The sequence below is a fragment of the Typopeltis vanoorti genome, chromosome 11 (genome assembly GCF_054136105.1).
Source record: "Typopeltis vanoorti isolate ZY-2024b chromosome 11, IOZ_Tvanoo_1.0, whole genome shotgun sequence".
In the NCBI taxonomy this organism is placed as follows: Eukaryota; Metazoa; Arthropoda; class Arachnida; order Uropygi; family Thelyphonidae; genus Typopeltis; species Typopeltis vanoorti.
This window is the reverse complement of record NC_143559.1, coordinates 36,628,356-36,651,702: the sequence shown is the minus strand read 5'-3', so window position 1 is coordinate 36,651,702 and position 23,347 is coordinate 36,628,356. Positions and strand designations below refer to the sequence as shown.

Genomic DNA, 23,347 nt, shown 5'->3' with positions numbered 1-23,347 from the left:
CAGTCATCTAAACCAGAATTACTATTCCTTTCAGAACCCCAACTGACAACCTCAACAGCCATTGTACACATTACATAGCTCTTTCTGCCACAAGGGTAACACTTATGCATTCATCAGAACTAACATGCCAGAGACAGCAAACCCTTGAATCCCCACTTTTGATCTGCTTTGGCTCAAAATTTCCTTTAAAAATTAACCTGCCCTTTTCATATTCCTCTATCACTCTCCAAACTCCGTCAACCACTCTGACCACTTCAACTTTCTGCAGTGTAAATACTCCAAACGTGAGGTCATCCTTCTTGGGGACTTCAACTTTCACAATTCATATTGGCTTCCCTTCTCCAGTCTCACTGATCAAGCAGGCAGGGTTGCTGAGGTGTTCAACATCAGCTATGACCTATCTCAGATCATCAATCTTCCTACCAAAATACCAGACAACACCCTCCAATTTGTCAACACATTAGATCTCTTCCAGGTATACTGTGATGGTCGGTTCTCCTCTTGGAAACTCAGGCAACAACCTCATACAAGGCACGTTTGCCACAGAACAACCTTCATTGAGCAGTTCAGACCTGTGTCATTTGGCATTACAATGGTTTTAAATTTTTTACATTACATTACCATGACTTCTATTCCTCCTTCCATGGTCCAACTATGACTGCTACACTTTGTCTGATCCAAACACCCTCAGACCTAATAACAGAAATCATCCTCACAGGAATGAAGGCTTTCATCCCTTATTCCACTCCAAATTCAACCACTATCTAAGCCTTGGTTCTCAAAAAAGTGTGGCAATGCTATAAAAGAATAAAAAAAAAAAAAAAAAAAACCTCTGTTTACTACAATTGGCTCAAGACAAACTCCAGCTGCCCTCTCTGCTTAAACTGCAACTGTTTGCAACAGTTGCAAATGAGTCATCACCAAGTTCAAGTCAGATTTTTGAAAGTGCCAAATGCTGTAAACTTGCCTCCTGCCCAAATGGGCAGGAGGCAAGTTTGCAGTGGCTCCCTCTGGTCCCTTCTCAAGGCCAACAGACACAACTTATGCCCATTCAGGTTTCCACCACTCTCACATCCAGATGGTTACTGTAGTCACTTCACCAAAAGACAAGGCCAACTGACATGCATCAGTCTTCTCTTCCATTTCCTGCATTGATGACCTGCGCAAAGTTACTCTACTCCACAAAGAATGGCTCTCTTCCTGTTTCCCATAGTCTTCCAACAAAAAGAAATCCAAAGAATCCTTAATAACCTGAATACACAAAAGGCTGGTCCTGATGGTATCCCACCTATTGTGTTAAAAAATTGTGCCCCAGAACTATCACCTATCATGTATTGACGCTACAATCCATCCTATTCAACTGTCAACTACCCTACAACAAGGAAAAGCAGGTTGACATCGAGCCCATCTCAAAGAAAGGTGACAAAAGTCAACTAACTACCATCCAATTGCTCTCACTTCTGTTCTCTCAAAAATTATGAAGAAGATCATCAACAACCAACTCTTGGACATCTAGAGACATACCAACTAATCAGTGACCAGTGGTATGAATTCTGCCACTCAGGATCTACAGCAGATCTTCTGGCTTTCACCACCCACCTATGGACTCAATCCATGGAGAAATGTGAAGAAACTTACGTGGTTGTGCTTGACATTTCAAAGGCATTCGATCAGGTTTGACATAGGGGCCTACTTACCAAACTGCCATCCTATGGTCTGCCTTCTCCACTCTGCAATTGTATTGCTTACTTTCTCACTAGTTGCTCACTACGATTCATGATGGACAGCTTACTCTTCTCAGATTTCCCAACCAATACAGGAGTATTCCAGGTTTCTGTTCTTACACCTATTCTCTTCCTCTTGTATCTAAATGACTTGCTCTCAAAGACTTTCGAATCCCATCCATATCTTTTGCTGACGACAATACACCCCATTCCTCCTTTTCATTTGACAAACCTTGTAGTGCTCAAGTATTAGAATCCTCAAGATCTTCCATGACCAGGGACCTAAATTCAGATCTGCTAGCTGTGGGCAATGACAACCTTGTAAAATTCAATGCTACCAAAACTCAGTTCTGTCTGATCTCTTGCAAGAAAGAGCTCACATCCCTCCCCCTTACCTTCAGTAATACTGAGATATCCAAACACAATCAGATTTCTTTTCTTGGACTGGCTTGCATCTCCCATCTTTCGTGGAACAACCATATTTCAACTATAGCTTCTGCAGCTGCCAAAAAACTTGGTGTACTTTTTTGCACAAGACACTAATTCACACCTTCATAGCTGCTAACTCTATACAAAGCCCAAATCAGCCAAGCCATGGAATATTGCTCCCATATTTGGGGTGGCGCACCAAAATCCTCTCTAAGATTGCTTGATTCTATCCAGAAGAGGACAATTTGGCTAACTAACGATCCCTCTCTCACAAACCCACATTATCCCTCCCTCCCTTGTACAGTTTCTGCCTTGTACCTCTTCTACAGTTACTTTCATGGACAGTACTCTGCTGAAGTTGCCACAATTATTCCTCCAAAATCATTAAAACAAGAGCCACTGCTAACCAGCCCTTTTACAGTCCATCTTGAAACTCACTGAACCAACTTCACTGCCTCCTCTTTCATTCCATCCACTTCTGTCCTTTGGAACAGCCCTCCCCACACATACACACATACTCTGCCTTTCCCTAAGATGGTGTTCAAGCAAAATGTGAACAGACTCCTCTTTCTTCTGCTACTCTTGCCCACACATGGCACTAGTGTACTATCAGTCTTGTGGCCTTTTGTGTGTACATCAGATATAAAAAAAACAAAATAATAATAACCAGTGATTTAATGGAAACATGCATAATAGACAAAATGTTATTTTTAAATAATGGTTTCACACATGTAAAGGGAACTAGAATTTATTAAATACTCCTATACATTTCTCTCAATGTAACATAAGCAACATTCAGGGAGAAAGCAGAAGAACTGGCTACAACATTTAAAATATGAACATAAGAATAAATAATGCTGCGCATGTATTCTTCCATGTGTGTCTCAGTTGCAGCTGATCGAGGAAGGAAAGAACACTAGTATATCAGTTTAGTGTCATCAGTTTAGATGATTTAGAACACTGAACAAGACATTATCAGAAAAGCCTGATTTTCCAAAATTATTAATTATGATGTGTTGTGTTCTTTTTTTTTTTTTTTTTCGGACTGAACTTGTGCACCCTGTTTCTCCTATATATGGCAGATTATAGATGCACTTTATCCACTACACTCCCAGGGTGAGTGATGAGAAGATCCTTGGAGGAGTTAAATAAGTTTGATTTTGCATGTGATTTACAGACAGGATTAAAGCTGTATTTGTCTAGCACTCTAGTTTTAATTTAGTGCACCTTTAACTCTAGTTTTCCAGCTAATGCAATGTTTAAAAGTTGAACATTTGATTTTCTCATAGATTTTATTATTTTTTTTCCACAGGTTGAACAAAAAAAAAAAAAAAAAAAAAGTCATGTTATTTAGTTTTCTTTTAGCATTAAATATACAATGAACCTTATCAAACAGGTTTTTCAGTTTAGTACAGCATGCTTCATACATAGTGCACTGAGCTTAAATAACTGGGCCACTTTAAAAGTAGCTTTACAAGAGGTTTTGGTATTTTTGCTATCTGTGTAATGAGTTCCCAGTCAAGACTGAAATTAATATCCTGTTGATTGCAATACCCTGAAGCTTTAATCTCACAATGAAACCACTATTCTTGGTAGTAGTGAACATGAAACAAGAGATATGAAAGCAAGCTGATGCAAATAATCTAGCTCTAGATGTTGAAAGTTTATTTTTTCACTTGGTTAGAGTATAATAAAATTAGTTTAATCCTTTATCCAAGTGTGAGCAAACAAAGTTTGCGCCTGAAGTATCTTCAGGACTAGGGTAAAGTGATACAACACCAGGGCAACTCGTTGCAAAGGTGGAGAAAGCTACCAACACTCCTAACTCAGTATCTCCTATAATGCAAAACACATCTCCTTGCGGATATGTCTAATGTTATGCATTAAAGGAAGGGCCACTACCCAGACTAGTTTCGACCTTTATTGAGGTCTCTTCAGTGGGAGCCAGGCCCTAGTGGAAATACCAGGCAGAAGCATTAGCAGGTCATCTCTACCTATACTCTAACCAAGTGAAAAAATAAACTTTCAACATCTTTCTCTAAATCCAGAGTAATTTATTAAAAAAGGGTGGCACACCATTTGGCAACTCCTATAGGTAGAGATGACCTGCTAATGCTTCTGCCTGGTATTTCCACTAGAGCCTGGCTCCCACTGAAGAGACCTCAATAAAGGTCGAAACTAGTCTGGGTAGTGGCCCTTCCTTTAATGCATAACATTAGACATATCCGCAAGGAGATGTGTTTTGCATTATAGGAGATACTGAGTTAGGAGTGTTGGTATCTTTCTCCACCTTTGCAACGAGTTGCCCTGGTGTTGTATCACTTTACCCTAGTCCTGAAGATACTTCAGGCGCAAACTTTGTTTGCTCACACTTGGATAAAGGATTAAACTAATTTTATTATAATCTAGCTCTAGTTAACAGCAGAATAGCAAGATGTGTGTCCTCTCCACCAAACATCTTAAAAAAAACTTTTTTTTTTTTTTTTGTAATAGTACTTTATGCTTAATGCATCCTAAACAATGGACTTAAAGCAGATAATTTACAACAATTTCTGGGTCTGTGTTCATCAGGTTATGAGATACAATCCCAGTTAAGATTGAAAACAAAAATCACAGTGGTTGAACTATTACAAATTATGAACAAATAATCTTTCCATTTAGAGTCCTACATGATCATGCATATAGCCATGTTCTATTGCAGTGCTTCCCAAACTTCTGGATGTCAGGGGACCCCTTTGGAAAAATTTAAATATTTAACATCCCCCCCTCGAAAAAAATCTTAATATAGACATATATTATTATAATATTTATTGTATTTATATTGAAGACAAAATATACACAGCAAATATTGCAAAAATCAAATGCAAATATTACATTTTTAGCATCTTACATACACATTTGAAATGGCACATCATCTCAGATTTTTATATAGATAGATATATTGTTATTTTACATTTGCAGTACAAGCACATGAAACGTAAAATGATTAGTAATAAAGAAAGACTTAAAAACATAAAAGAAGTTCAATAACAATTTAATGTGATGGATGTGTTTCAATATTGCTACACAAAAAGTCAATATCAGGTGAAATATTTGAAACTGCAATTCTTAGATTTCTGCTTTGAAATTAAACTTATATAAATAAGCGTATGTTTACTAATATTCATTAAGCACCGAAATACGCAGGGAGCAAAATTTGTGAATCAATGTGTGATTTTTCTATTAAAATATAAAACATAACAAAATAGAAATAATAAATAATAAAAATTAAATACGCTTCTTTCAAGATAAAAAAAATCTACTGTCTTAAAACATTTTAAGTTTGTTTTCATTATTTCACCCCCCCCCCCTCAACAAAACCTACGGCCCACAGTTTGGGAAGTGCTGTTCAATTGTACCTGAAGATGTGTACTGACATGTACAGAATATCCTCAAAAAATGTATAAATAAAAAAAAAAATAAAACTTCTAACACATTTTTTATTCAACAAATGGAGTAAAGCAACAAATGGAGTCAAGTCCTAACATTTGGAAATCAGAACAGCCAATGTCTATTTGTCATTAATACTTGGGCTCATGGCTATCAATGAATTTCAAAACAGAGGAGAGAATAAGGCAGACAATTGCCACCATCTTGTAATCCTAAGTGATACTGTAATACTTTTACTGTCATCTAAGTCATGCAAGTTCTATGGTCAATTCTTATGATGAGAATAAAAAACAAAAACTGAAGTTTCCATGAGGGGGGGGGGGAACTATTTATCTAAGTATACTAAAGAGACTACATCAGGAACCAGATGATAAAATGCCAAGAAAAGTTTCTCTTGCTCTGTAACCACTAGAATCAAACCTTTAATAGTCTCTCTCTCTCCTGGTATTCTAACATTATGGTAAAATAAATATTGCCACACAAGGGTATATAGGCAAGTATACAAAGTTTTATGAATTTCAAATAATCAAATGCCATCACTTTAAAAATCACTTCTTTGTTGAAAATTTCTACTGAATCTAGTGTAGCAAATCTTTAAACAAAACATAAATATTATATTTTGTTTAAAGAGAATTTAGAGAATTTCTGAACACTTTCCAATCAAGAAAGGAAGTTTTAGAAACATTATGCAACTTATTACTATTACTACGGGCAACTCCAGGGAGTCATTAGACTCATCGAGGGAGGCCCCAAATCATATTCATCACAACTATTTGACATTCATACAGTATCTATCATACCTCGCCTTAAACTCATTCACTGTCACAGCATCCACCACAGACTCAGGGAGCGCATTCCACTCATTCACTACTCTAAAAGTAAAGAACCCAGCTCTAACACCTATACTAACCACACTTTTGCCCAGTTTCCATGGATGTCCCATAGTCCTCCCACAACCAGCCCTGTTCTCAAAAATATCTTCTGAATTAATTTTATAGAAACCCTTCAGTAATTTGAATGTCTCAATCATATCTCCCCTCCTCCGCCTATCAACCAATTTTTGCAACCCACAAATCCTCAACCTGTTCTCATACGGTTCATTCCACAGACCTGCTATCATCTTGGTCACTCGCCTCTGGATCCTCTCCACCTCCTCCCCATCAAGAAGAAACCTAGGTGACCAAATCTGAGCACAGTAGTCTAGATGGGGTCTTATCAAGGCTCGATACAGAGGAACAATACCCTGCTTGTCAACGTATTCTTCAGCAACCAAGTGATTTGATGAGCTGTTTTGGTCACTTTTGCAATGTGTCCCCTAAATTTCAATTCCTTATCTACCAACACTCCTAAATCTCGTGCCTCATCAATTTCCTGGAGCTGAGTTCCACCAATGCAGTAAACTGCCGCCAATCTTTTCACCCCAAAATGCATAACCTTACATTTTGCCACATTAAACTGACATCCATTCTCCTTAGCCCAGACCTCCAATCTATCCAAATCATCCTGCAAAATTTTGACGTCATCTGCATTCACTATTGCCCTACCCAACTTCGCATCATCCGCAAACAAATGAACTGTTCCTCTCAGATCATTTCCTATATCATTTATGAACAAATTAAACAGCAGTGGTCCAAGAACAGATCCTTGTGGCACACCACTAGTCACAGGCCGTCTTGTGGACTCTACTCCCGAGTAAACCACTCTCTGATATCTCTCCGTCAACCACCCTCCTATCCATCTCACCAACCCTATGTCCATTCCCATATACTGCAATTTACTGATTAGAATTCCATGTGGAATCCTGTCAAAGGCCTTGGCAAGGTCCAGTAGAATCACCGTAAACCCATTACCCTTATCCAGTTCAGCCGTCACTGTGTTATAATACGTAAGCAAGTTACTGAGGCATGACCTACCCTTCACAAAACCATGCTGTCCCCGATACAGTATCCCATTTTCTTCTATCCAATCTTGTATTTTCCTCTTGACTATTTTCTCTAAGACCTTGACAATGATTCCTGATATGCTAATCGGTCGGTAATTTACAACAGCAGTCTTGGAACCACCTTTGTGCAGTGGAACTATTTTCCCCTCTTTCCACCTGCTCGGGACTAACCCAGACCCGAGACTCAAATTAAACAAAATGGTCAAGGGTACTGACAATTCTTTAGCTGCTTCTCGTACAACACGAGCTGGTATACCATCCAATCCCACAGATGTATTGACATTGAGGTTATGCAATAGACTACTCACCTCCACTTCATTAACCACAATTCCCGTATAATCTACTGGTTTATTCGTTTCTGCAATGTCACCACCTGGATGATATACTTTTGCAAAGTGCTCACTCAGTAACTCAACCATCTCAACTGATTCAGTTACCTCCCTACCATCGGCATTCTTTAAAATCAATCTGCCATGTACATTTTTCCTTTTACTTGCTACATATCTAAAAAACTGTTTAGGATTCTCTTTAGCCTGCATGGCCAATGTTCTTTCGTAATCCTTTTTTGCTTTTCTTACCACACTCGTCACCCTTCTGGCCTGCGCTTTATACCGTTCATGTGCCTGCCGGTCACCCTTCTCCTTAAATTCCCTCCATAGTTGTTTCTTTTTTTGCAACTCAAGCTTAATGGTGTTATTCATCCATTTAACCCCTACTTGATTTATTATTCGGACTCTAGGTATACAGTCAGCCATTGCTTCATGCAAGCACTTCTTAACTACCTCCCATGCACTATCAACTTCTAGTCCTTGCAGTTGTACATGCCATGGCACTGAACCAATCAAACTCCTAAGTTTGTCATACTTTCCAGCCCGATAATTCCACATGTACCCTGTCTTATGAAAATTCTACACCTTTAGCCACCTCCCAAGTTAAGACCCTATGATCACTCTCACCGATTGGTGGCAATGTGGTCATATTTGTTACAGCCAAATCCTCAGATGTAATTACTAGGTCAAGCACTCTCTGACCCCTAGTATTTTCCATTATATGCTGTCGCAGATAGTTATCCCTTAATAACCGCATAAAATCCAGTTCCTTCCTCCCGTGTGTCCTCTCCTCACTCCAATCAATGCTACCATAGTTGAAATCTCCCATAATAATCACCCTCCTTCCACCCATTTCTTCTATTTGCTTGTGCATACTGTCACCACCATCTTTTCCATCACCTGGTCTATAGCAGCACCCAATTGTATATTTAGTTCTGCTAGCCACAATCTCACACCAAATGGCCTCAAATGTGCTCTTTTCTCTATCCTGCAATTCAACTTCTATTCTCCTTGGCTGGAGCTCATCAGCTATCATCAATAATACTCCTCCCCCCATTTTATTCTCTCTGTCATTCCTGAACACACTATACCCATCACATTCAATCCCACTAGTTATATCATCTACAGTCAGCCATGTTTCACTAATACCTATAACCTGTGGTCTGGAAGTGCCAACCATGGCCAAAAACTCTTCCTTCTTGTTCCTAATACTCCTAGTATTAGTGTACATGAATTTAAGACCCCCATTAGCCCCAACCCTACCTTGATGCCTTATATTAACTATCCCACTCAGATTTGTTGTCCTTATTTGCTCTGGCATATTATATTCATTCTTACATTCAACTGCCTCCATAAGGACTGTATCTCTACTCCCCCCCCCCTAACAAATCTAGTTTCCCTGAATTTGCACATCCACTACATTCAGCAACACTTTCTCAAGTCTTCTTACACCGTAACCATTCAAATGCAAGCCATCCATCTTATATAGATCCTTTCGCCCATCAAACTCACTCCACACATCCACAAATTCCACACCACTCGTCATACATAACCCACGCATAAAGTCATTTGCAATTATAGCCCTCCTTTTAAACATTTCACTGTCATGCCGTGGCAAAAGACTAATCATTCTAACTCTCTCACTCTTTTCTTTTGCTACCTCAAACAATTCATTCAGGTCTTCTATCATTTCCATTTTATCTCCTTTCAAATCATTCGTACCTGCCACAACAATCATTTCTTTCACCCTTTCCTTTTGCTCTCTAATAGACGCAGTTACGTCCTTTATGGTCGCACCAGGTTGGTACGATTTTGTCAAATCCTCTACTAACACACCTCGTACTAACGAGTCTCCATACAGCACTCTATCCTTCATTTTGTTCATGTTCACATTCATACGTCTATTTTTCCTGTCATACCTTTTATTATTGGTTGGTTCATTCAGTCTACTTTTGTTCATGCACTCTAGCTGCTGTTTTGCTCTTTCTATCGCACTATTCAACAACGCGATCTCACTCAATGCATCTATCTCATCTTTTTTGTTCTCTGAAAAACCATTTATACTATCATTCACACTTTCTACATTCACACTCTCACAATTTTCATGTACAACCTTGCCGTTTCTTGTCATATCCCTATTTCCTTCATTCTGAAGGTTGACAAAAATATCACACTCCCGATCCGAAATACACTTCAATTCCGCATTCTCTCTACATTTTCTACACACATTCAATCCTTTATTATCATCTAACCACACTCCGACCGCACTCCGCAAAGCGTACATTTCACAGCTAGTACACTGACTCATTTCTTTTATGCTACCGTTCTTTGATAACGATGGCGAACCTTCATTACTGGCCGCCATTTTCCTTCGCACAGGTGCCATACTTATCTGTAATGTGTTTTGTCAAATTATACATTATAACACACCAAAAATAGACGCACTAAAATACGCAAGGCAAACAAAACAAAACTACACAATATTAAGTAATTTGTATCGATACCTGAAAATGATACTTATCCTATCTGGAGCTTGCACTAACACTACACATTACGAATTCATCTAGCGGCGACTTCCCGACATACATTATGTTATAAAACACTTTAGTACACTAACCACGCTAATAAAGCTCCAATAATATACCAAAATTAAACACTTAAGTCCATTAAATTGAATCCAAAACACCAATAAATCAACAAAAAACACAAATCAATGAAAAGTAATAAACGTTTGTATTAAGAAGATAAGAAAATTTAAGAACTTACTAGGATAACATCTCTTATGGATTTAGTAACAATGGGTATGTAAGGAAATGGCAAAGGATTTCTCTGCAACAAACAAGATTGTAGCCATCCAAATATATTTGGTGGAGATTGTGTAAAATAAGGTGGAAATTGAAGACTCTTTATTTCATCTAAATAAAAATGAATATAAGATTTACATTTCTTTAGATAAGTAATAATTAATAAATAAAAACTAATAATAAACAAATCACTATATAAATGCCAAAAATCTTTCTAGCATTCACAACATCTAAAATATGCAGATAACTGTACATATAAAAATATGAGTTATAAGCTATCACCTGTTGGTTCTCATCACAGTCATATTGAATCCATTGACAATCCTATTCATATCAGAATGGGATCATCAAGGAAATCCCATTCTGATAGAGCTCTTCTAGAATAATTGTTTCGTGGGATGTTGTCGCATTTTTTACTCCCCCCCCCTCCATGTCCGTGGATGGTGCCTTAAGTGGTCTAAATATTGCTGACATGATGTATCTATAATGAGACTGTCACTTGAATGTATCTTTTTTATTTATTTATTTTTAAATTTTGCTCTAGTCTATTTAAACATCTTTGAATAAAGAACACTGACACTGTCTCTACTGGACATTCATCAGCAGAGCTCTCCATTTAACTGGCAAGAACGAAATGCCAAGGTGATTCCAGATGCTATACCAACATTGCAAGAAGTATTGACAACTGTCATCAGACTGTGAGAAAACTGCTACAGCACTGCTAACCCTTGCAAGCAAGCCCACTAGACAAATGCTCCTGGCCAGAAGGTATACAAAAGCAGCACATAAAATTAAATTCATCATCATCATCATCATCATCATCAAATTCCTGCCATGTACCCTCAAGGGGTGTACAGGATATGACAGTACTACACGAAAAAATTACATCATTACTAACTTCCTATCTACAATTTCCCTCCAAATCAGTCTGTTACTTGTCAAGACTCCAACATTATCAGATCTTATATTTCTATCGTCTAAGGCACTTTGTACCGTATCAATCCACCTATATCTTCGTCTTCCTCTGGGTCGTTTTCCTGCCAACCTGGCAGAGAACACTTGTTTTGCTAATCTTTCCTCTCCCATTCTATTTAAGTGACCATACCATCTGAGATTAGCTCTGCTAATGCATTCCTGGATGCTGACAATGTCAAGTTCTTTCCTAATATCCTCATTTTTAATATGATATTGCCATTGATGCCATCTGTTCACGCCTCTAATCTTTCTCAGGACTCTCATATCTGCGGTCTCTAGTCTTTGGTCAAGTGTTTTACTTCTGACCCAGCTCTCAGATCCATAAGTAAAAATTGGTTTGAACACAGTCTTGTATACAGCTAATTTAGTGTTCCGACTAATTTCTTTCTTATTCCATATGAATTTATTCAATTGACTTCCCACCATACCAGCTTTGCTGATTCTGTTGTCTATTTCTATATTTAGTTTACCATCTTCAGTAAAAATTGTGCCTAAGTAGCTGAAATGTTTTACTTGTTCCACAGGTTCTCCATTCACAACACAGTTGACATTTTCAATGATTCTGCCTATTTTCATTGTCTTTGTCTTTTTATTGCTGACCTTCATACCATATCTATTACAACAGCTATTCAATTTAGTCAGAGAATCTTGCAGACTTGTAGTGGATTTATTTAGAAGTATAACATCATCCGCATAAAGCAAAGAGCTGACATTAACATCTCCAATTTTGATATCAGGTTTAATACCACATTCCTTCATAATGTGATCCATATAGATAATGAATAACAGAGGGGATAATGTACATCCTTGTCTCACACCAGATTTAACATTAAACCATCTTCCTGTACTTCCTTCAATTCTAACTGCTGACTCACAACTCAAATAAAGACTAAGTATTGCTTGATATAATGCCCCATTGACACCATATAACTGCAGCATATTGAATAGCTTCTCTCTTGGCACCTTGTCATATGCCTTTTCCAAATCGACAAAACTTAAATACAGATCTTTGTTATATTCCCATGCTTTCTCGACTATTTGTCGTAAAGTGAAGATCTGATCCTGACAGCCTCTATTTGGCCTGAATCCAGCTTGTTCTTCACCAAGCTTTTCTTCCACAATTCTTCTCAACCGTTTCTCAAGTATACTTGCATAGATCTTGCCAGGAACACTCAGTAGGGAAATACCTCTGTAATACTCACATTCAGTTTTATTTCCCTTTTTATATATGGGTACTATGAGAGCTCTACTCCAATCATCGGGAATTCGTCCCTCTGTCCAGGCTTTCTGAACTATGTAGTGCAGCCACTGTAAGACTCTTATACCACCATACTTCAGCATTTCTGGTCGAATATCATCTACTCCTGCTGCCTTTCCACATTTCAAGCCTTTGATGGCTTTTTCTACTTCAAGTATGGATATGTATTCCTGACTGCATGCCTGGTCAGTGTTTTTTATCACTGTGCTGTCATCACTGCTTGTTTCATTTAGCAGTTTTTCAAAGTAATTACTCCATACTTCAAGGATATCTTTTTCTCCTGTTTTCATTTCACCTTTATCATCTCTAATTCCTTTTACACCACTCTTTCCTCCATTCCTAAGCTTCTTCAACAACCTCCAGAATATTTTGCCACCTTCTTGATATTTATTTTCTATATTCTTGCCAAAGTCCTCCCATGACTTTTGTTTAGCTAGTTTTACACACTGTTTAGCTTTCTTACATTTGTCTCTGTATTCTGTAAGAGTAAAAGCTGACTTATTTGCCAGGAACTTTTGATATGCTTTCTTCTTTTCCTTCACTGCCTCTTTAACTTCCTGTGTCCACCAGGGAGTTCTGATTTTTTTATCTTTGCACACAACCTCACCACATGCCTCTCTGGCAGAATCAATCAATGTTTCCTTCAGAGTTTGCCACTGAATCTCCAAGGTTTGATTCCTGTTCTCAAACTCTTTCATTTTCTTTTCAATAATATTTCTGTATTTTAGTCTACAGTTCACATCTGAGAGCTGCTCAACTTTTATTCGCTTTAAAACTTTCTTACATGTTATTCTTTTCAATATGAAATTCAATTTTATCCTGCTCAAGACTAAATAGTGATCACTTCCAATTTCAAATCCTCTGTACACTCTGGTGTCCTGCACCAGGGAGAAAACATCACTATCAACAATAACATAGTCAATGAGACTTTTCTTATTCCTAGCCTCTTCTCTCCATGTGAATTTGTGCACATTTTTATGTTGGAACATGGTGTTAGTAATAACCAGTCCATGTCCCGAGCAGAAATCCAACAGATATTTGCCATTATTATTAGCTTTGCTCTTTTCTCCAAATTTTCCCAAAATATTTTTGTATGTCTCACAATCATTTCCTACTCTACTATTTAGATCCCCAACAAGGACCAACTTTTCATTTTTCATTGTGTCAGTTGCTTTTTCTAAAGCCTCAAAAAATTCCTCCACTTCTACCTTAGTAGAACCTTCTGTGGGACCATAGGCACAAATAAGTCTCATTGTCCAGTTCCCCATTCTCATATTTGCCCACATTACTCTACTTGAGACTGACTGCCATTCAAGAAGATTAGCCTCGTATTTTGTGTTGAATACTATGGCTACTCCTTCTTTTCCTTGATTGTTATTGCCTGAATATAACATTTTGTATTTATTGCTCAGAAAGATCTCACCAGTTTTGGTCTTTTTTGTTTCAGTCACCCCTATTATGTCGATCTGGTACTTATCTAATTCCTCAGCTAGCTCCATTTCTTTGCCATTCAGGCTTCTTACGTTGATAGTACCGATCTTTAACTCTGGTGATGTTGAGTTGGGGTTTGTTTTCAGATTTGTTCCAGTAGCTGACTTTTCGCTGTTCGCCCTGGTTCCCTGGCGAAAACAACGGGGACCTTGTTTAACCGGGCGACGCCCCAGCCGGCATGAAATTTTGTCATGTTGTACCATCATTTTTTATTTTGGTTTAACCAATAAGAATACAATTTGGTTGGCTAAATCCCAAATTGCCAGCCCATCCTCGTTCGTTCAGTATCAAAGTAGATACCCAACAGGGTGCACCACGAGAAGGTGAGGATTGGACATTAGGTCAGAAGCCCTGGTCGGTTCTCCGCATTCCTTTAAAGGCTATGTGGAGGTCTCCTCTCAGTTATACAGCTTTGACCCTTAAGCACCCCAATTCAAGAGAACACTTTTCCTGTTCTCTTAATGAAATGAAATAGAGCAAATAACACTGCAAGAAAACAGAAAGAACGAATGGACAACCACCATCATGAGATGTTCCTTCTACCAAAGAAATACTCCATATGAAGGGATAAATTTTTGAAGTTACTTCATAAAGCAAGGTGCATGTTTTTATCTACTGGAGGAAGTAGAAGAATCTTTAGTTTAATAATCAAATGCAGTCTATCTGAATTGTTGAGTTCCATGAAGCTGTATAAATGGTGAAAATTATTTATAAGAACAGATGCCATTTTATGAAAAATAACTTTGGCGATTTAAGAGGACAATTAAGAAGTATTAACAGGAAGTGTATTATCAAGTTTCACAGTTAACTAAAAATTAATGTTTAGTTAGTTCTCTAGGAATGCAGAAATTTAATGATATTTATTAATGCAAATATTTCAATTTGAAACTAACAGCTCATCAGCAGTGAACAAGTAATTCAAAAGGAAGAACAGCAACAAGGTAATTTTTCCGTTTAACCTGGCATTAGTAAGGTGGGGTGCCATAGACCCCAAAGATTTTAAATTGACTATAACTTTCTAACAACTTGTGGAAGTATAGCTTTCCCTCCTGTATCCCACTACTCTAGGCCATAGACGATAGATAGGTTGTTGTGCTCAAGCAAGTTTAGTGTGCAGAGGTGTCAAGTGTGCTGAGGTCCACCAGACCCCACCTTACCAAGTGTGACTATATTTACTTCCGAAACATAAGCTGTTTTCATGTATAGTCTACTAAAATATTATTGTTACCGATGTGTCTTCTATATTTTCACATACCAACTATAAGCAAATACGTTTTCGTAAATATTTAGAGGGTATTTTGAGAATAATATCTTTTCTTTTACCAGATGAGTTATGAGCGGGAAGAACAGAGGTTACGTGAACTTATAGATGACGCTCTGACAAACGAGGAGCCATTTAGCAGAGATGATGATGGTGAAATTGATTTAGAATTAATCAGTAACCATGAGTCTGATACAGAACAAGACTGTGAGGAAGAATCTTCAGAGGAAGAATTAACAGAGAATCCACTAATATTGATTAAAAAGATATGGATTTCTATAATACACTACATTATTTGGGTGGGTCTGTGGGGTCCCACCTTACCACTTTTATTACATTTTCCCACCTCACCAGTGCCGGGTTATTTCAAAAACAGTGAGAAATTCTCGTTAGTCCAGTGCAGGATGATCTCTGTTTAAATAGTCCATGTATATTTTCAATTTTCTAGATCAGTTACACAGAAAAAGTGGATATAAAAGTAATCATCATCATTGGCTTAACAACCCCTTGGGATTCCTAGCCTTCCTCAGAAGCTTCTACCGTTCTTCTCTATTTTTTGCCTTAATCATCTAATTACATTCCCCAATAGTTTTGGCATCTTCTGTCACATTATCCTCCAATCTAGTTCTTGGTCTTCCTCTAGATCAATTACCCATTGTTTGGGAGGAAGACTTTTTTTTACTGGTCTTGGGTCTTCCATTCTTATTAAATGTCCAGCCCATTGCAGGTGACCAATTTTTATGAATATAATATATATCTGGTTCCATAATAAATTTAGTTTAATCCTTTATCCAAGTGTAAGCAAACGAAGTTTGAGCCTGAAGTATCTTCAGAACTGAGGTTGTCTCAGTATCTCCCATAATGCAAAGCACATCTCCATGCAGACATGTATAATGCTATGCATTAAGGGAAGGGCCACTACAAAGACTGGTTTTAACTTTATTGAATGTTTTCAAGTACAGGCAAACTCCAAAAACTCAGCATTGTTCCCCTCAGTAACAGGCTCACTCTGCCGCTGAGAAGAACACTCAGAATCGGTTGGCTCTGCACCACAGCAGCAGGCTCACCCCACCACCAGGCAGAGTCACTCATATGTCATCTGAGGGATAACAGCAACAGCCATGCCTCAGTTAACTTCATGGGCCACAGCATTACCATCATTCTTCTTGAGAGGCTTATACGCTGGTTAGACATAATAACTAATATTTAAGGAATTGACAGCGTATAATGGAAATATAGATTAAATAAACTTTAATATACACTTTCCGATATTTCGGCGAACGTCACGTTGCCATCTTCTTGGGAACTTACTAAAAAGACACGTGCACACAAGTACTAATACAACAAATGAGACTGAGGCTAGGACGCTAGCGTTTTCCTAAAGTCCTGATGGTGCCCCCTGGCAGGCTATATTGGTAGTTCTTGGCCTTTGGGCTGAAGTTCTTTTGATAAAAGTTTCCCAAATTTGGGGCAGTTTCATGCATTCAAATTTGTTGAGGTTTGGCATGTTCCTAAGGGCCGAGGCTGATTCCATGAATAGTCTTTCATACTTGAACTTGCTGCGGTGTATTACTGTGGCTTTCTTCCATCTTATTCTGTGGCGAGTATCCAGAGCGTGGTCTGCAAGCCCAGAGTGGCTGTACTGGTGAAATCGGATGTAATCCTTGTGTTCTGAGATTCTGATATTGTCCTACTTTGGCCAAACAGGCAGGACAGCAAATATCAGAATCTCAAAACACAAGGATTACATCCGATTTCACCAATACAGCCACTCTGGGCTTGCAGACCACGCTCTGGATACTCGCCACAGAATAAGATGGAAGAAAGCCACAGTAATACACCGCAGCAAGTTCAAGTATGAAAGACTATTCATGGAATCAGCCTCGGCCCTTAGGAACATGCCAAACCTCAACAAATTTGGATGCATGAAACTGCCCCAAATTTGGGAAACTTTTATCAAAAGAACTTCAGCCCAAAGGCCAAGAACTACCAATATAGCCAGCCAGGGGGCACCATCAGGACTTTAGGAAAACGCTAGCGTCCTAGCCTCAGTCTCATTTGTTGTATTAGTACTTGTGTGCACGTGTCTTTTTAGTAAGTTCCCAAGAAGATGGCAACGTGACGTTCGCCGAAATATCGGAAAGTGTATATTAAAGTTTATTTAATCTATATTTCCATTATACGCTGTCAATTCCTTAAATATTAGTTAGCATTACCATCATTACCCCCCCCACCCACCCAGGACCTGGGTGACAGCAACAGCCGAGCCTCAGTTAAAACTTCATGGGCCACAGCATTGCCATCATTACCCCCACACACACACCCACCCAGGACCTGGGTGACAGCAACATCCGAGCCTCAGTTAAAACTTCATGGGCTACAGCATTGCCATTTATCACCCAAGCTTCCAACAAATTTCGACCTTTATTGAGGTCTTGTCAGTGGGAGCCAGACCCAGAAGTGGTGATACTAAGGCAGAAGCAATGGAGAAGTCATATTTACCTATACGAGTTGCCAAAAGGTGTATCACCTTATTATTAAATTACTCTGGAGTTAGAGAAAGTTGTTGGAAATATTTTTCCCACTTGGTTAGACTATAATAAATTTAATCCTTTATCCAAGTATAAGCAAACAAAGTTTGCGCCTGAAGTATCTTCAGGACTGAGGCAACTATTGGTAAAGGTGGACCAAGCTTTCAACACTCCTTGTCTCAGTATCTCCCATAATGAAAAGCACATCTCCTTGAGGATGTATAATGCTATGCATTAATGGAAGGGCCACTACCCAGACCAGTTTTTACCTTTATTGAGGTCTCGTCAGTGGGAGCCAGACCCAGAAGTGGTGATAGTGGTGAAAGGAGTAAACTAAATTTATTATAGTCTAACCAAGTGGGAAAAAAACTTCCAACATCTTTCTCTAAATCCACAGTAATTTAATAATAAGGTGGTACACCTTTTGGCAACTTGTATAGGTAAATATGACTTCTCCATTGCTTCTGCCTTAGTATCACCACTTCTGGATCTGGCTTCCTCTGATGAGACCTCAATAAAGGTCGAAACCGATCTGGATAGTGGCCTTTTCCTTAATGCATAGTATTATACATGTCCGCAAGGAGATGTGCTTTGCATTATGGGAGATACTGAGACAAGGAGTGATGAGAGTTTGGTCCACCTTTACCACGAGTTGCCTCAGTCCTGAAGATACTTCAGGTGCAAACGTTTTTGCTTACACTTGGATAAAGGATTAAACTAAATTTATTATAGTCTAACCGAGTGGGAAAAAAAACTTCCAATATCTGGTTCCCTAAAAAAATCATACAGTTCATTATACCTTATTCTCCATTTATTATTCACTTTAACTGGTCCATATATAGTTCGCAGTATTTTTGTTTCAAAAATACTTAATCTTTTTATATCCTGTTTGTTCATGCTCCATGTTTCCGATGTGTATACTAATACAGGTCGAATTAAACTTTTATAAATCCTAATTTTATTATTATTATTCATGACACCTCCAAGGAGTGCGAAGACTCATCACAGGACACCTAATGTACAGCTTACCATCTCCACCACTACACCGAACCTCTACTACCAATCATGTACATCAGCGCCATCTACTGACCCCCCCCCCCAACCACCACTAATATTTTTTGTCTGTAAATTGCACGTCCTGAAGGGCTAATTTGTCTGTGTGCGGGATGAAAAACCCGAGTTTCCAGGAAAAAAAACCCTACTACCTCTGTATGAGATCGGCTAACTCATCTTCGATTGAAAAAGTCCTATGGCGAGAATACAGGTCTAGTAAATAAATTGTTAAATATATACTGAATACAGTTAACCTGTGCTTTTACAACCTAAGTGGTTCCTGAAAAGCTATTGTTAAGCAAGCCATCAAACTATAAGCAAGCAATCAAAGTATTATGAACTGTAGATATACAGTTTTAATTAAATAATACCACACAATAAAGGCTACAAATTAAAGTACAGCACTTAATGAAATGATAAAGAAACACTTATTTAAGAAAAAGTAAAAAATGTTTCAAGATAAGGTAGTTTCTTCTGCACCATGAAGTCTTTTTCTTTTCTTGATAAATGTCTCTGCAGCATAAGACTTTCAAACAAATTCAAAATTTGGATCATCACTTCCCAAAACTTTTAGCCACAGTTAACTTTTTCATGTTTCTCTCTAAATCTATGTTATGTAAATATAGTATCATTTTGATAGGTTCCTCAATGAAGCTCCTTTACAAGTGAGTTTGACAATTCACATACATCTTCAGTAAGACTACAGACAACTAATTTGATATCTTAACAACAGCCCCATCGTCTTCTCTAAAGATATTCAAAATCTTTCAAGTATTCTAACCTGTTCCCAACTCCTCAAATCCATCTCAATTATTCCTCCTATTATTATTATACCCTAATAATCTCAAAATACATAAAAATCTCAAATACACAAAAAAGCAGTAATTTTAAATTACTGCTTTTTTGTGTATTTGAGACTACAACTAATTGATTGATTCTTTTTAAAGCTTACACACTTTCATTTTCATTATGATATTCAATTTTAACCTTCTCAAAACAAAACGGTGATCACTTCGTGTTTCAAATCCTCACTATACTATCGTGTGTTCTGAACGAATGTGAATCAATAATATGGTCAATAAGACTTTCTAATTTCTTGCATCAATTTTGAGGACATTTTCATGTTGGATAGTGTTAGTAATGACCAGTCCATGATCTGAAGAGAAATCCAGCAGGTACTTATTATTATTAGCTTTGCTCTTTTTTTCCCAATCCTCTACAAACATTTCTGTATATCTGGTAATCACTTACTACTTTGATGTTTAGATCCCAACTTTTTTTCTTTATGTCAGTTGCCTTCTTTAATTCCTTGAAAAATTCCTGCACTTCTTCCTTAGTAGAATATTCTGTGGGAACATGGGCACAAATTGTATCATCCAATTCCCCATTCTGATTTTTTTAAGCACCTCCATAGTGCAATTGGAAGAATGATGGTACACTGTAACTTTCAATTGTAAAAGAACAGAGTTTGATTACAAAATTAATGACGGAAAATCTCAAGTAAAAAAGATTTTTTAATAGTATAATTTTTGCCTGTGTGTCACAGGCATCTTCAGTACATGTTAAGCTCAAATTAAACAATAATTGACAATTCCAAAAAGCACCACCTAAGTAGCTAGTGTAAGATAACTAAAAAGGTCAATAAAATTTCCTAAAAACTATATACACCATAAAAGTTAGGAAACATTAGGTGATTTGTAAAGTACTATCTCCCATAAAGGGGATAGACGTAAATCATCAGATCTGTTTAAGTTAGGAGAGTGGAGTAAAGTTTCACATGTTTCTTCACAAAAGTCCGTTCTATAAGGAACCAACTTTTGTGAAGGACTCTTGTCTTTTTCCAATGAACTCTATGTCTGGTTAAGATGGCATGTTCTGCAAGTCCAGACTGTTCAGGTTTAAGGTACTGAATATAAGACTGGTGTTCTTCTAGTCGAATAGAGGTAGATCCTCCTGTTCGTCTGACATAAGATAATCCACAAGAGCAAGGAGACACCTGGTAGACACCTGGTTAATTAAGATGTGGAAGACTGTCCTTAGGAGAAGTGAGAAAGGTGGATATTTTTCTGACTGGTCGAAAGACAAAAAAAATATTCAGTGGTTTTAAAACTTTTGTAAGTTGTATAAACAAACTGAAGGAACAGCAATGGGCAATCCTCTTTTTCCTGCTATCTCCAACTTCTTTATGGAACATTTGAAAAACGTATCTTTGACAACATTTCTCCCAGACCTACTCATCGGTTCAGATATGTCGATGACATTTTTGCTATTTGGAATGGCTCTTCTGATGAACTTCAACAGTTTCTTACTAAGTTAAATGTACTTCATCCAAGAAGCAAGTTTACCCTTGAAATAGAATTGAATAAGCAGTCAGCCTTTTTAGATATTCTTAACATCTAAAAGTATAGAAATATTTTTAGATGTTAAATAAATGTAGGTCTATGAGAAATATAGACCTACATTTCTCAGTCTATAGAAAGAAGACTCATACAGGCCATTATATCCATGCTGAATCTCATCACCATCCCAGTCAAAATGCATGAACTATTAAAACACTGGTTCATTGGGCTAACTCCTTTTGTTCTTCAGACGATCTCTTACAGAAAAAACTGCAATATATTACTTCTTCCTTTCTATCTAATGCAGGGGTTGGCAACCTTTTTGGATTCAGGAGCCATTTTTAAAATTATATCTGTTAAAAAAAAATTTAGGGAGCCGCACGCAGTGATGAGCAACCAATGGTCCACAGGTTGCATGCAGCCTTCTCGGGTTTTTTGTGCAGTCCACAGTGTTCGTTTTGTAGGGCAGAATTAGTATATTTTAATTAAAAATCTATTTTATGAATGTTGATTTTTACATGTGGATTTATTTGTGCAGGTTAAAAAATTAAAATATAGCCAAATAATGGAAAATAAATTAATACTTTCCTATCAAAGAAAAAGAAAATATTCTTTATGTGGATCGAACCGAGTATTTGATCATCATTATCAAATTGCTGCCATGTACCCTCAAGGGGTGGTACAGAATATGACAGTACTACATGAAAAAAATTACATCATTACTAACTTCCTATCTACAATTTCCCTCCAAATCAGTCTGTTACTTGTCAAGACTCCAACATTATGAGATCTTATATTTCTATCGTCTAAGGCACTTTGTACAGTATCAATCCACCTATATCTTGGTATTCCTCTGGGTCGTTTCTGCCAACCTGGCAGAGAACACTTGTTTTGCTAATCTTTCTTTGCCCATTCTGTTTAAGTGACCATATCACCTGAGATTATCTCTGCTAACGCATTCCTGGATTCTGACAATGTCAAGTTCTTTCCTAATATCCTCATTTTTAATATGATATTGCCATTGATGCCATCTATTCATGCCTATAATCTTTCTCAGGACTCTCATATCTGCGGTCTCTAGTCTTTGGTCAAGTGTTTTACTTCTGACCCAGCTCTCAGATCCATAAGTTAAAACTGGTTTGAACACCGTCTTGTATACAGCTAATTTAGTGTTCCGACTAATTTCTCTCTTATTCCATATGAATATATTCAACTGACTTCCCACCATGCCAGCTTTGCTGATTCTGTTATCTATTTCTATATTTAATTTACCATCTTCAGTAAAAATCATGCCTAAGTAGTTGAAATGTTTCACTTGTTCTACAGGTTCTCCATTCACAACACAGTTGACATTTTCAATGATTCTGTCTATTTTCATTGTCTTTGACTTTTTATTGCTGACCTTCATACCATATCTATTACAACAGTTATTCAATTTAGTCAGAGAATCTTGCAGACTTGTAGCGGATTGATTTAGAAGTATATCATCATCCGCATAAAGCAAAGAGCTGACATTAACATCTCCAATTTTGATATCATGTTTAATACCACTTTCCTTTATAATGTGATCCATATAGATAATGAATAACAGAGTGGATAATGTACATCCTTGTCTCACACCAGATTTAACATTGAACTATCTTTTTGTACTTCCTTCAATTCTAACTGCTGACTTACAACTCATATACAGACTAAGTATTGCTTGATATAATGCCTCATTGACACCATATAACTGTAGCGTATTGAATAGCTTCTCTCTTGGCACCTTGTCATATGCCTTTT

At 37.5% G+C, this 23,347-nt stretch overlaps 1 protein-coding gene across 4 annotated transcripts in view; it reads right to left on the bottom strand.

The window, feature by feature from the left end:
- Positions 1-23,347, bottom strand: part of shtd (anaphase promoting complex subunit 1) — an 844,012-nt gene that overhangs the window by 502,758 nt on the left and 317,907 nt on the right. For all 4 annotated transcript variants that reach the window (XM_090401046.1, XM_090401047.1, XM_090401049.1 and 1 more), the window contains one exon: positions 10,620-10,768. In XM_090401046.1, the coding sequence (XP_090257172.1) occupies positions 10,620-10,768 (149 nt within the window). The remainder of the gene's footprint in view (positions 1-10,619; positions 10,769-23,347) is intronic.